Source organism: Condylura cristata, unplaced genomic scaffold (genome assembly GCF_000260355.1).
Source record: "Condylura cristata isolate star-nosed mole 26May11 unplaced genomic scaffold, ConCri1.0 scaffold00035, whole genome shotgun sequence".
Lineage (NCBI taxonomy): Eukaryota > Metazoa > Chordata > Mammalia > Eulipotyphla > Talpidae > Condylura > Condylura cristata.
In genome coordinates, this window is record NW_004567136.1 from 3253211 (window position 1) to 3268216 (window position 15006).

At 41.0% G+C, this 15006-nt stretch overlaps 1 protein-coding gene across 1 annotated transcript in view; it reads right to left on the reverse strand.

Annotated features, from left to right (window-relative positions):
- Positions 1 to 271: 271 nt before the first annotated feature.
- The window catches only part of GABRG3 (gamma-aminobutyric acid (GABA) A receptor, gamma 3), a 332100-nt gene continuing 317365 nt past the window's right edge, over positions 272 to 15006 (reverse strand). Inside the window, exons 7-10 of the mRNA XM_004693064.2 lie at positions 7526 to 7678; positions 6750 to 6946; positions 6392 to 6451; positions 272 to 2679 (exon numbers count right to left, since the gene is read on the reverse strand). Of these exons, the coding sequence (XP_004693121.1) occupies positions 2398 to 2679; positions 6392 to 6451; positions 6750 to 6946; positions 7526 to 7678 (692 nt within the window). The 3' untranslated portion in view covers positions 272 to 2397. The remainder of the gene's footprint in view (positions 2680 to 6391; positions 6452 to 6749; positions 6947 to 7525; positions 7679 to 15006) is intronic.

A 15006-nucleotide genomic window follows, 5' to 3' on the forward strand; every position in this document is an offset into this window, starting at 1 on the left:
AGACCCTGCAGTGGAGAGACTGTTAAATGTGTTGGAGTCTTTATTTGATGCTCTCTGACTGAACATCCACTGGACTCTCTGGAGACGAGGTTTTTCTTTCATGGACGAGGCACCATGAACTTTAGATTAGAAGGATGGCTGAGGGCAAAGAGAATGGTGAATGCCAGTAACAGGAGTTACTGGCTAGGACATCACAAAGTCATAATTTTGAGACTTGCTAATGATGTCCCAATACAGAGCTGCTTTCAGACAAGAGGCATCAGTTAAGAAAAAAAAAAAAAAAAGCTGAGTAAAATTGCACCAAGTCTCCATGTTTTAGCTTATTTCTTGCCAAGAAGAATTACACTGGAAAACTCAGGTCTCTCTGGTATTTCTTTCACGATGTAACAGGTTGAAAATCTTCGTTGTTAGAAATTGAAATTCATGAAGTTAGGAACTGTGTCTGAAGAAGGCAAACCAGGGCCACCTCTCCTCAGGACTAGTGCTGTAGTGTGGGCTGTGACACGCTTCTGTCAGGGAGCCCCTCTGCCATCTCTGCTGAGGGTGGGAGGGGTGTTTATCGATGAGAGGATGCAGGTAGGGGAAATTCTTCAATAGAGAAGAAATTTCATTTAAGCCAGTAGGTTCAACCTGTTTCTACACAAATATTTATTATAATTTTAACTTAAATTGCATTCGCTCAATAGAAGTCAGTCAGCTTGTGGCTCACTGTAACAGCTACCAACTCAAAAGTCAGGGAGTTGACAGGGCTGGGAGTCTCACACTACACAGAATCAGTCCTTGAAAAGTGGGTGATGACCTGTGTCTGGCATTTCCTTGGAGGCAATACTACTACTAAGAGTTAACATCCAATTCCATCTAATCTCAGCTGTTCTCTTCTACCCCATCTCCTTTTATGTCTGATGTGCATTCTACAAATTATGTGAAATCAACGCTTTGACATATTGCTTTGCATAATGTTCTATTTACTTTCTAAATAATAATGGCATATATCATCTATTGTTAAAATAAAATATTATGGTTCCCAAGAAAATCGATTAAGTTTTCTGGGTGAGAAAGATGAGTAGCACAAAGATTCTGGTATCAAAATTTAGTACCAAAATTTTAATAATGCCAATGCATTGTCAGTGAATTGTTAGGACTTTCTTTATTCTGTCAATAGTGGGAAGCTTCTGGAGAGTCTTGTGAAGTACATAGTGGCATCCACTTGTAACAAAGAACTAACATCAAGAAGCAAGTTATTTTTGTGTTTATAAAAATATCAAAAGTGTAATAATTTCAGGGGATTATGTTCTTTGGAATTTTCCTACTTATTCATATTTCAAAGTATAAAATAATTTTTGTTCATCAAAAATATCATTGATGATAGTTATCACTCACTTTTTTTTTGCATCTAAAGTCGATTTCATGTGAAAATTAAGATTTACTAAGAAATTTTAAATTCTAGCCACATTTCCTTCACACTCTAGAATACACTTTCAAGACAAAGGTGAAATCTGTATCTTTTTTTTTTTTTTTGCTTGCATGAAGATAACATTAAATTCATAATATCGTAATGTAGCACAAGCAAGTCACATACTCTGAGGCTGAGCCTTGCCTGGTAAAAAAAAAACCAATTCTTAAGGTTATGATTTTGAATGAAAGCTGAACTAGTCCAAGAACCCTAACACCCTAAATCCCTGCCTGATTTCACTAATTTGGACTAAAGCAATAAAGCCTGATCAAGTGTAATCAACACCAAACCTGTGAGAATTTTAAAACTCAGTTTTCCCTCACTTACCAACTTGCGGATGATACTTGTGCATCCACCCTATGCTGAGTGAGGTCATCAGGTAAAGGAATGCCAGTTAATGATGATGGTGCCAGCGTCAGAGGCCACAGAAAGAGGAAACTGGGTCAAAGGTTACACCTGAACTCAGAACACCCCAGAAACTCAGGGCTGAGGTCCACACAGTGTGTCTCAGCCAGCAGGGACTTGAACCTGTGGACATGTGCCAACGGCTGCAAAGGGTAGATACCTAGAGGTCCGGCCTGAGAGAGCTTCTCCCACATTTGCTCTCATGTTCTACAGATTTCTTTGCAAAGATAATTGGCATCTACTTCCAATATCCAAACACAATTTGTAAACATCACCAAGCTACAGATTCAATAGGGGGTTAGCAAGAATATCACTTAAAAAACTCAATTAAATTGTGTGTGTGTGGTGTCTGTACGCACACACATGTGTGAAACATGGAATAGAAATATTTGTCACATACTCCTGTGCTGCTGAAAGGTACATAAAACTTCAGATAAACCGAACAATGTCCTTCTTTGTTACTCTGGTCACTACGGGTCTGGGGAGGCCGAAAGTAAAGGGGGGAACCTAGCACTCTTTACTCGTCACTGAAACTACATTTAGAGATACAGGTACCCCACCCAATAGACCAAGTTAAAGAGCAGAAAGGATGTAGGGAAAAAGACCCGGGAGTAGGAGTCCAGCTCTAAGATGTCTATGTGAATGCGCCCTTTTCTCCAAGATCCTGATTTGCATTCTTCATAGCAACAGAAGAAACTCTGACAGTCTTTGCCATCCAGACACTCATAGACACAGGGGTCTTCAAATTCCTGCCAGTACACGGACTTGTTCAAAGTGATCATCTCCGGCGGTGGCGGTCTCATATCCAGGAGAGAATAGTTCTGTGGGCAACAAGAACACCACAGTCAGCAGGGGATGCAGTGAGAACACTTGGAGATCAAGAAAGCAGCCAGCATGTTGGGTCCGCCCACCCGATTCAGAGGCTAGCAACACCTCCCTACCTCCCAAGGATCTTGGCGAGAGGTCAGTCTCAGCAAATCTAATGCAAGCAAAGTGCAAAGTGGTTTTTCAAATCTTGCATTTCTCAGGATTGGTGAGGGAGGCTGAGCAAATTTGCAATATGTTCCAACCATCTCAAGTCCCTGTTCTGCCTACTTGGCTGATGAATTTTAGCAAGTTTATACATTTTATTTACTACTCTTTTAATGTTAACATATGTTTAAAGTACAAGTGAACTGTGGACAGATGCATTTGGTATTTTTTCCTAATTATTAAATAGTTAAAAGGGGGTGTGGGAGGACCTTCTTGGTCCATGTAGTTCAGATTAAAATAATGAGCTGTCAGTATGACACCACTGTCTCAAATGACTCCACTCATCGTTTGAGAGGCTTTGCCAAGACATATATGATCAGAAAGTTTCACTTTCTACTTCCTATGCTCTCTTCCTGATGTGCAGAAGTGAGGGTGGGGCAGACAGAGGAGTGAGGATATCTGTGTTCACTCATACAAGAGACGGCTCTCTTCTCTTCACCTTAGAAGTGGCTGTCAATAGATGTGTCAGTTCTTCAGGTAGCAGTTGAGCTTCTCCAAGTAACTATGAACTAGGGATTAAACTGAAGTCTGTTAAGAGGATGCATTTCTAAATTCAGCTGACTAATTTAAGAGAACTCAAAATCAGAGGTGTTGTCTTTCTCTGCTTTGGTTAGATTTATGCAGAGTGAACTAGAAATGGAAGCATCGTGAAGCAAACATTGAGGCTGAAGTCAAGGTGGGATGGACACAGAGGTCCAGTTCCCAGCTGGCTCCTTTGCCCAATGCTGGGAGAGGCCCTTCAGAATTCATGAGAGAGACTTGGGAATATCTATTTTTACTGTGACGACTATTGAAGGGAAACGTGGCAGTTTTTCTCCCTTTTTGGATGGCATTTGATTAGATATGTTCTTAGCTGAAGTTTTGAGTATAAAGTCCTCAAAGTCACTGACAGAAAAGCCTTCTGAGACATCCTTTTACATGGGAAGTGTGTGTGAGGACCGACTTAAAGCCAGATGTTCCACATCGTGCTTCTATGAAACACTGCCAGCTCTCTGCATGCCAATGGCCATCCCAAAGTGAATGGTGCAACAGCCTCTGTCCCTTCACAATTCTGGGTGGTGGGAGAAAGAGTCCACTCTAAGGAGGCCGAATCTCCTCCACGTCAATTGTTCTTAAACCTGAGTGGGTATAAAAGTGAATGGGAGGAGGGGAAAGGACGTTGAGTGAAAAAAAAAGATACTTGACACTAATCCAGGGATTCTATTCAATGAGCTCCAATTGGAGAAATCTGCTAAGTAATAAATTGAGTGTTTTGACACTTTTCTTCAACCCTGTGTGCCTGTATAAAGGCACCTGGAGAAGCCAATCACAGGAAGGGCCTCTCAAAGCAATGATGGAGTGGCCATGAGAAGCTTCTGCAGGGGTTGGGACAACTCACAAGAGATCTAATGGGTGACCCCAGGCCACAGGCAGGTAAGTGACAAGGTTTCTGGGTAGATGAGAAAGCTGTATTTCACTTCTTCATTTAGGAAATTAGACACAAGCAAGCGGAAACAGAAAGCTGATCCAATAATTAAGAGAGCACTATTTATATCTTTTTACCTCCCTGCTTTGAAATGAAACTAATTCCATTTTACAATATTGAGATAAAACTTGGGGTGTTAAAAGCCCTAAACAGCCATACATTACATTGCTTAAGTACTCCTTTAAATGAATTCCTCTCATTTGTCATGAAAATATCAAACTGTGTCCAAAATGAAGTTTTTAATTAATCAGTCTTCAAGGTAGTCTCCCTCTCCCCTCGCTGGATCTATGACTCATTTCCCAGGTACAGGCAGCTCAGTGATTCCGTGGGCCATCAAAGACGTTACTCTTTCTCCTACCTCCGCCCTCCAGGCTGTGTGTGATTTGCCTCTCTTCTCTTCACCCCTCTCCTCCATGTCTCTTTTCATTCTATTTCAGTCTGCTGTTATCTAGTTGTATTTGCTTGCAAAACCATATGTTCACTGTGGCTTCCCACAGATATAAAATGGCTTTACTTACTTTCTATTATAACTGCAAGGACACATAGTCTCTTAATGAAAATGGATTGAAATGCGTGAGCTATAAGTTACTGGTAGAGTTAGCAGTTAGACATTGCCCTAAGGTGTCTGTAAGGACAGAAATCATTCAGTGTAGTTAGTGAGTTCATATGTATAAAGAAACACAAGAAATGATTATACAAAGAAGTAGTTATATGATAAAAGTGAGCGTTCACTTCAGTGAACTAAAGATACATTTCTTATTTTTCTTTAGTTAGAGCCCTACCTCTGGCCATTTATCTGAAATTCAGATTCATTAGTAATTGAACATAACATTTTTTGAGGAAGTTTCAATCATTTTTATAGGACTCATTTTCCCAAACCTCAGCTTCTTCACCTGTAGAATGGGTTATAGTGAGATAAAAATAAGTTGATAACATGAGAGCAGTTAGATGACAGCATCAAATAAAGCACTTAAAGGAAAGTGAAGGGGAGTTATGTCACTCTGGAGATACAAGAGTCTTCCTGGGCATATAATAAAAAGCAGGAACCAAGAAGGAAGACAGATTTAACCATGTGAAACTGAAAACAATGCCTGTGGGCAAAGGCACAAGAAATGACGCTGACAGCATTGCCAGTGAAAACTAGAATAGAAACTACATAAAAATGCTAATGTCTCTAATGTAGCCTCTATGAAACAATGTAAATACTGTACGAGTATATAAGCTTTAACATGTTAGTACATAACAGAGAATTGGCAGATTACTACTTTAAACATGTCAGCACAATATTTTATAAAAGATATACTGACAACAAAAGACATAAATTAAGAAAATTAAGACATAAAAAAAATCACAAAAACAGAGAAGCAAATTAAAAACATCAGGTGAAAATATTAAACTTCCTAAGTTATCAAAGAAATGTCGATGGGGCTGTTCGGCTGTTTTTCTGCTTGGCTGTTGGGCCTAGCGTAAGGGATTCTGGAAGGTGGGCGGTGTGTGTGGCTAATGGAGTTGGCGGCAGGCCATTTAGCAAAGACCACCAAGCTCTTTGACTCTACCATTCTGCTTTGAGGTATTGGGACTGACAACGGACTCAGGGGTACACAAACTACAGTGATAAGAGTTTGTATATTAGTGAAAAGCCCAGCATCCTGCTGCATGTCAGTCATGGGATGCAATTGCTCAAATAATCAGTAAAGTAATACTTATGACACAGGCACTTATTCTTATCTTTGAGCTACAAAGAGGCTGTCAAATAATACAGAGATCATAATTCAGCTTTTCCAAAATGCTTGCATCTCCATCATATGAATGCTCAGAAAAAATCAGAAAAATCCCTAGAAAGGATTAGGAATACCTCCTCTACTTTCCAAATTTTCTAAATTGGATTTTAACAGCAAATATATTTTTGAAGGGAGTATGTTCATCCCTCATTGTTTGTTAACACAGGTGTACAGAAGCAGTGAAGGATCTTTTCAACACAATTTTAGTTTACTGAGAGCTCTCAGCAATATTTGCATCAGCAATACTGTACATACAGAGGGAGCTTGTAGGCTTATTCGCTCATGAATCCATCTTGAGGAATCTGGATGTAATAACTGCAAGAAAAGCAAAAAAAAAAATTAAAAAACTGCTATGGAAATCTGCGTCACATTCACGCTACTAAAAGAGCCTTTAACGTGATTACATCAGTTCATGTCACAGACAGGTGATGCGGAGAGGTGCTTCACCTGAAAAGTCACATTTCTGCTGCCATAATACCTGTCTTGTTGTTCCTAATGTCTTGTCGAATTCGATATTTATCTCATATTGTTTAAAACCCTTAGGAATAAGAATCATTTATGTCAAAGGATCCTCCCACTATTTCCCCAGAAAATCTTTGCTACTATAACTTACTGATGTTTTCTTTTTAGTGGTGGCTGGCTTTCTACAGCTCGAGTAGTAGTTGAGGGTGGCATACTCCATCAGCGCGGCAAAGACAAATAAGAAGCACACGGTCACAAAGAGGTCCATGGCGGTCACGTAGGACACTCGGGGCAGGGACTTCCTGGCGATGGTGCTGAGGGTGGTCATGGTTAGCACTGTGGTGATGCCTGCGTGGGCACAGGTAGCCAACAGTTAGAGAAGCCCCATGGCCATCCACGGTTGCATGGCTGCTTCCTTTCTGTCAAATCCACAATTTCTTTTGATTTTTATGGGTATACAATTTTATAAGGTACAGTTCCTTAAATTTTTTTTATATTAGTGGAATTGCTGTGCTGTAGGGCAGATACATTTGTCATCATGCGTGGGGCCCTCCCTCGGTTTTCCATCGGGGCCAGGCCGGTGTACAGTCTTACACATAAGAGAGCATAAGGAGACTTTTGAGATTCGGCAGATTCTGGGAATGGGACTTTGTTTTTATGATCTTATCAGATTTAGAGCACAGGGATCTATTCTGAATTGATCTATTGTGAATGAGTAATGCCTACTTAGTATAAGTGGTACACATAGAATTTTATTGTGAAGAGGAACAATCTATCTTGGCTACACTAAGAAATTTAAGTGCTGTTTAGGCAGTCCTCAAATTAGATCAACTACTCAACCTCCTCCATTAAAAAAAGAGACATTTTTAGAAACACCTCTTATTAAAATTATACAAGATGGTAGTAGATAAGGGACTTAAAACTCACCTAATGCTGTTCTTGCTGGTGTAGCATCTTTTTTGATCCAAAAGGACACCCAAGACAAAACCACAGTCAGTATACAGGGAATGTATGTTTGAATAGTGAAATATCCCATTCTTCTGCTCAATTCAAAGTATATTGTCATGACAACATAATCACCTGGAAAACAAGATTGCCTAAATTAAGACATCTTGGGTTAAAAATGATACAGGGAAAGAATTTACCATGTTGTTAAATGAACGACTGGCTACAACTTCAGAACCACAGAGCTCTCCTGCTGGCCTGTACGATGCAAGTGTCTTTCCACAAACATTTTCTAGTCACAAAGCTGCAGTGGTGGTGCTTCTGCCAGGCCGCGACTTGCCAACCGTGACCCAGCTGCAGACCTGTAAACGTCTCTGTGTGCTGGAAGACTCAGGTACAGTCCTGTTGGCTTTGACTATGGCATCGGCACCACGCACAAAGGGCCAGGGAGGAGTCTGGCCCACGTGGGTGTCACACAAAGCATTCAGACCTCGGTCCTGGCCGTGAATCCTGAACCCGCTCATGAACAGGCTCCAGCCCCTCAGGAAGTCCCGAGAGAACAGGGTCTTAGACAACTGTTTAGGGGACCTGTGGGAACACAGGATCCAGTGGGGCAGTCACAGCACACCATGGGGCACCCCCTTTGCTATGGGGACTACATTCAAGGATGCTCATCTAGTCTGTTAGTCTCTTGCCCCAACATACACAGAGCAATGTACAAATTGTACATGGTAGAAGCTTCTGGAAGGGTCTGTCTTTATTTCCAAACCTCTGGACCCTACCCTGGAATTGTAGATATTTGTATGTTTTTGGTGTTTTAACTTCACGACCACGTCACTGTCACATGTTTCTCCCTGGTTTTGGCAGATTTGTGGTGGCTTCCTACTTTTGATGATATTCTTTTCACTTTTTTTTTTTTTCTTTTAAAGATTTATTTATTTGTCATACAGAACTGGAGTACAGGCCAGAGGCTCAGGGGCAGTGAGAGGCTTCACCAGAGTGGGGAGCAGAACAGGCAGATTGACAAAGTACGCTGCTGAGGGGAGCAGCGGGCGGGTCAGGAGAGGTCTGCCACACCATGTGGTCACCTCCGGGGCAGGCGGGAATCGAACTCATGCGGAAGCGGCTTTAGAGTCTCAGTGCTGTGCTTTAACCTGCTGCGCCACCAGGGAGGGCCACTTTTCACTTTTTTTTTTGTGCATTAAATTGTTTCCAGAAAAGGAATGTAGTAAAAATATCTTCTCCCATATTATGGCATTTTAAAAGGGAGACTCACATATGTGTTTCTACTTAAATACTTGACTTCACACCCCTTCCTTCCCTTTTTTATGATTGCTGAAATAAAAATGATTTGTACTTCACATTTGGCAACAGATGTGTGATTTTTACTAAAATCAGTTTTTACTTCATGTTTATAACCATGTTTAATCATAATATTCATTTTTTAGAACAAGCCAATCTTAGGAAGTTTGATATATACTAATTCTGTACAAAAATTAACTAAGATTAATTTTTTGGACATATTATTTTTCTTTGTTTCCTAATATAGTCATGTAAATTGATCCATTCAATTACATTGTTAACTTACAGTCTCTTCCCTTTAGCACTGAATTTTTATTGGACATCCCCCACTGGTTCCTCATCAGATGAAGAATCAGGACTATGGATTGGATAGTAAAGAAGGCATAACTTCTTGTCTCAGGTTCAAAATATAGCAAATAGGGAAGTTGTTACTAAGTTTTTACAGGAAAGAGGAACATACTGAATATCACCTTATTTTGGACCCAGCAGAAAAAGAGGGTACAGGGAAATCCACTATTCCAGAATCTGGACTATCAAGTGTATCTGGAGAGATACAGAATCTGCACTGTCCTCACCGGGAGAAGAGGCTGCTGCAAGCCATCAATGAAAACATGAAATAGCAATTTTAACAAATTTCTGGGGCTAACTGTAGACAAGCACAAGAGTGAGGCGCTTCTGAGAACTGCAGATGCAGGCACCATCCCCTCCATGTACCCACTCGGTGTTCACGAATGAGGTTGGAGGAAGCTGTCAACGTGGACACAGCAGGAGCGGAAGGGCATCCCTTTCTGACCTTTCCCAGACCCGCCTCCTCCCCCACGGAGCTCTCCCATTGGTGCAACTGGGTAAAGGGTCTGTGGAATTCCTCTTCTAGCTCTTACAACTGTATTTTAATCAATGATCTTAAAATAAAGAGGATAATTGGATAATAAATCAACCATAGATGAAAGAATGTAAATTAGAAAGTATATGAACAAAATAAAAAAGATATTACTAGATACTGAATGAAAGTGTCTTAGTGGAAATTATCAATGGCTGTGATTCACACGCTGCACCCAATTTGAGCAGCTCCCTAGACCACCTGATTTTTATTATCCAAGAGCCAGCTTGCTCCCTCCGCTGAACTGACTCTTCCTTTAGAGCATTCTGTTGCCATTGTCTTGGTAGCCAGTCCCTTGCTGCCTAACCTTGTTCTGTTACTGGGTTACTGTGGAGGAGAGTCTTTGAAGTTAATGCTTCAGAAGTCCCACATGGGTGGGCAACACTCCTGGATCATAAAACAAGGGTTGGTGTTTTCTCAATATACATCACACGCTGGCCTCCTATGGGCAGGTGGCTCCACTTATAGTAAATCAGAGACATAACTAAAATGCAAAATGTCTCATCCCCAGGTGTCCAAAGGAGATTTTACACTACAAACAAGACGCAACCTGGGGCACAGCTAGAAATGACCGAGAGAGCTGAGCTGGGGTGTTTTATGAGCATATTTTACTTGGTATAAAATCTGTTTAAATCTTGTGTCCTAAGGCTTTAGGATTTTTCACAGCTGATGGAATCCCTTCAAATTCAGTGTCAGATGAACTGTCAGGAAACCTAATTTAAATGGATTGCTGAGGAATGATTCTCTTTTAGGACAGAACTCATTACATCTGCAATGAAGGTTTAAATGGTTTTGAGGTGACGGATTTTGAGACTGTGAAAAGCAACTTCAAGGAGTAGCCAGTGAGCAGTCCACAACTGTCTGCTGGGCATGCTGCAGGGTGATTTGTGGGACTTTGCACAAGAATATGTCTGTTCTTGGCCCTTCATCATGGTTGACATCTGTGTCCTCAGGGACAGACGTGACAATCTGCTCTGCCATCCCTTTCAACATTTAAAAGCAGACTCTGCTTTTAATTTTTACCAGACCATGTCCTGAAGCTAAGTCTAAGGTCATCTATTTCCAGCTCAATTTTCCTATTGTAAGATTCTTAGGTTAATTTTTTTATAGCAAATACGGATACCGGTAGATTATTCACAATGATAAGAGTAATGAGAGCCACAGGGGGAGCTGATTGGCGGAGAACTGTCTGTGGCTTCTTCACCTGCACACACAGCTGCAAGATTACCTAGGCTCAGGGAACAATGGGGTCATTTAACAAGAAGAGGAGCAAGTTTCTAAGGCCACAGGGGCCATTCTTACCCTGATAATGTCCAAAAGTCTAAACAAAAGGCTGCTCATCTAAGATGGCGCTGGAGTGTCAAGGAGCTCACAGGCCACCTGCCAGCCGCAGGCCAGGATCCCACTCACCACAGCAGGAGGTGTTCAGAGGCAGGCGGCTGAGACGCTGCTGGGGCAGCCCACCACAATGTGAAGGCTGGGCTGGACAGCAGGGGGCGCAGTGCCAGACAGCGATGGACACTGCACCGGCAGCAACAGAGGCAGCAGCAGCAGTGGGAGGCGGTGCCAGCCAGCAACAGCTCTCAAAAGGTGACCTGGACAGAGGGCCGGTCACTTGACAACAGTGCTGGGTAGCAATAGCCAGAGGTGCCGGTGAAAACATTTTACCTGGTTTGTTTGAGAGATTTCCTACTGGCACGATATCCTTTTCCTAAATTATAGTCGAAGGTTCATCTGTGTCTCAAAGGGTGATGTTTGTCATGTGAATCAGAACACATGTGGATGGAGTTGTGGACAAAGACAGTGACTGTCATGGAAACTACAGCGCCGCTGTCTTTCTGTAATGGCACACACTTCCAAGGGAGAGTGTGTGGCTGGGCCCAGCCTTCTCCAACAACAGTCAAGTCCAGAAGACAACAGAACAATTACTCTTATCTAACTTTTATTATATGCAGTTCCCCTTGTTCAAAATGACTGCATTTTCTATAATATAGCTTATTGATTACTTTAAAATTTTTATTTTTAGAAATTTCTTACATCCGGCCCTCCCAGGTGGCGCAGCAGGTTAAAGCACAGCACTAAGAAGCTAAAGCCACTTCTGCATGAGTTCGATCCCTGCCTACCCCGGAGGAAACCCACATGGCGCGGCAGACCTCTCCTGACCCTCCCGCTGCTCCCCTCAGCAGTGTACTTCGTCGATCTGCCTGTTCTGCTCCCCACTCTGTCTCTGGTGAATCCTCTCACCCTCCGCATCTCTGGCCTGTACCCCAGTTCTGTATGAATAAATAAATAAATCTTTAAAAAAAAATTCTTACATTCCCACGGGGATTACAACTGAGATGGAAAAAGGCACAAAATGATATAAAAATAAACTTATATTATTAAAAAAATACATGTCTTCAGAAAAACAATAAGCCTATAAATTATACAAAAAACAAAACAAAACTTCTTAGATTGTTGTAGTCCCTATAGATCTCCCAGCACCATATCACCCATGAACCATCACCATATTCCACTGGGTTCTTCCCTCGCCCACACTGTTGTATACCTCTGATCTATGATCAGCTTGCTGGTTTTGATTTTTTTTTTTTTTTTTTTACTATTTTTGGTTTCTCTATATTCCACATGTGAGTCCATCCAATATTTATCTTTTTCCTCTGACTTATTTTGGCGGACATAATCCCCTTCAGCTTCAGTTATGTTGCTGCAAATGCCATGAGTTTATCTCTTTGAATCACTGAGTAATATTCCATTGTATAATATACCACAACTCTGAGCCATTTATCTACTTTGGGGCATTTGGGTTGTTTCCTTATCTTGGCTATTGTGAATAATGCAATAAACATAGGAGTGCATGTTTCCTTTCAAATTAGTATTTTTGTGTCCGTTGGCTGTTTTTCCCCATTGTCTTATTATTCGAATAGCTATTCTACTTTAGGAAAACACATATTTTTATATGAAACAAGCAATCCCATTCCATTGAATCCAAGTATTACTATGAAGATTCATCTGTTCCCTAGAAAACATTCTAGTTTTCTGTAAATGAAATTGGCATAAGAAAAAGAAACTCTGTGCTAGTGAGTGACTGCAGGGACACAACTGATGTGTCTCTTCCAGATTTACTCCTCACTCCACTAACTAGAATTAGTATGGGCTGTCAACTGGTGCTGAGCATTCTCCTTGGGCCATGGGCTTAACCACCTTAACGTGTTAAAGGAGCCAAGAGCATTAATTTCACACCATCCTCAGATCTTTGAAGTGAGACTTAAATCAAGACCAGAGATTTTTTTTTTTACTCCTTTTATCTGATTTTATTGCAAAGAAATAAAAAGCTACTGCAATGGGCCCTATCTGTTCACATAAGACATATTTGGGGAGTTTTGATGAATTATAAGCCAAGAGTGCACCCTTAACTCCTCATTATAACTGTGGGCTTGATGATTTCTTTTTTTTTTTTTTTTAAAGATTTATTTATTCATATAGAACTGGGGTACAGGCTAGAGATGCGGAGGGTGAGAGGATTCACCAGAGACAGAATGGGGAACAGAACAGGCAGATTGACGAAGTACACTGCTGAGGGGAGCAGCGGGCGGGTCAGGAGAGGTCTGCCACGCCATGTGGACTCCTCCGGGGCAGGCGGGAATCAAACTCATGAGGAAGTGGCTTAAGCTTCGTAGTGCAGTGCTTTAACCCGCTGCGCCACCCGGGAGGGCCCTGATGATTTCTTTTTTAAAGAGAGATTTTGTTGTAAATCCAACATAATTGGTTCAGACAAATGGGAAAATCATAACACTGTAGATTCTGGGTAAAGTCTAGGCCTCTAGCACTTATTTACTGACAAAACAAAGGCTTTTAAATTACCCAGATATATTTACCTCAATAAGGTTTCATAGTGAGGTTTTTATAAACAAAACAAACAAAAGTCATATTAGCAATTACCAAAAGAATTCATGAAGAAAGAAAGAAATGTAGTGTTGGTGTATGGGGTAGTGGATGAAAGAAATTTAGATGTTTGCAAAATGTCAACATCCCTCAGACATTTGAAATAAAAACAAAATAGTTATGATTTTCAATGTATACTTTTTCTGAGACTGTGTGACTTCTTGAATCATGTTCTTTACTTCCCAAGGAAGAATAAGCAGGACAACTAAAGTAACTATTTGTAGGCACTCTAAGAAGAGTGTGATCAGGTCACTGACGGCAGAATGGGGATGTGCTCACATGCAACATCTATAGAGACCAGTAGACCTGGGCAGCCGAGTGGAGCAAAGAGAACACGAGAAGGCTACACTGAAGGGACAGACAGCTGGGAAAGTACTGAAATTCTGTTGTAAGTGTATAGTGTCCTGAAAGGTTGAATATGTTTTGTTTTTGTTTAGAGCAAATCAAAAGGAAAAAGTAGACTACTATGTCCTGAGGGACTGAGATCAAGCATGACCTTAATCTAAAGACTCATCAGTGGCCATAGAGATAGGTGTAGGGATGAGGCAAGTCCTGGGTGAAGAGAAGCAGCAGTGTGTTATAGGCAAAGAGCTGGAAGTGGTGCCAGAGCAGAAAAGGCAGCAATAGCTAATGAACAATTAGCATCCAGAAGTGTCTGTTCAATGACAAACAGAAAGAGAATAAGAAAAATATCCTTGGATAAAGAGATAATCCTGCTCAAGTTATCTAATGGATGACCACATTGCTAATAACATCTCTTAATGTTAGTGTACAGATTTAAGAATTCAAGCCAAATGATTGGTAGCAGTAATGATATCAAATGATGTAAAATTTTATCCATGCCAGGGGATATACCAATGAAGCTTATCCCAATTGTGGAGAAAATAAGCTATTCTGAACTCCCAGAGTTAGCTAAGGAAGAAAGTTAACTCTTTGTAGCAGTGATGTCATGGGAATCACACTGACATCACAGTGAGAAGGTCCAGCTCTGGCTATGGCATGTGTTGGGTGCATTGATGAAGGTCAGGCCTTTAATCTTTCTGAGAGTCAATCTCCTCTCTTAATAAGAATATTGGCAAATGTCCTACCTTTCTCAAGCCCACAAGAATCCAATAAAAAAACCCTAAATGGTATTTGTATAAATACCTCTGTGTTGTATACAATAGTCCCTCCTTATCTTATGCTTTTGTTTTTCAAGACTTCATGATGTGTGCTCAACAACCCTCTGAGAATATTGAAACTGGGCCAAGCTAGTCCCAGCACAAACCCAACATACACAGGCTTAATCTACACAACTGAACTAAGCCTCAGGCGACTGTGTATCCTCTAGACATACATT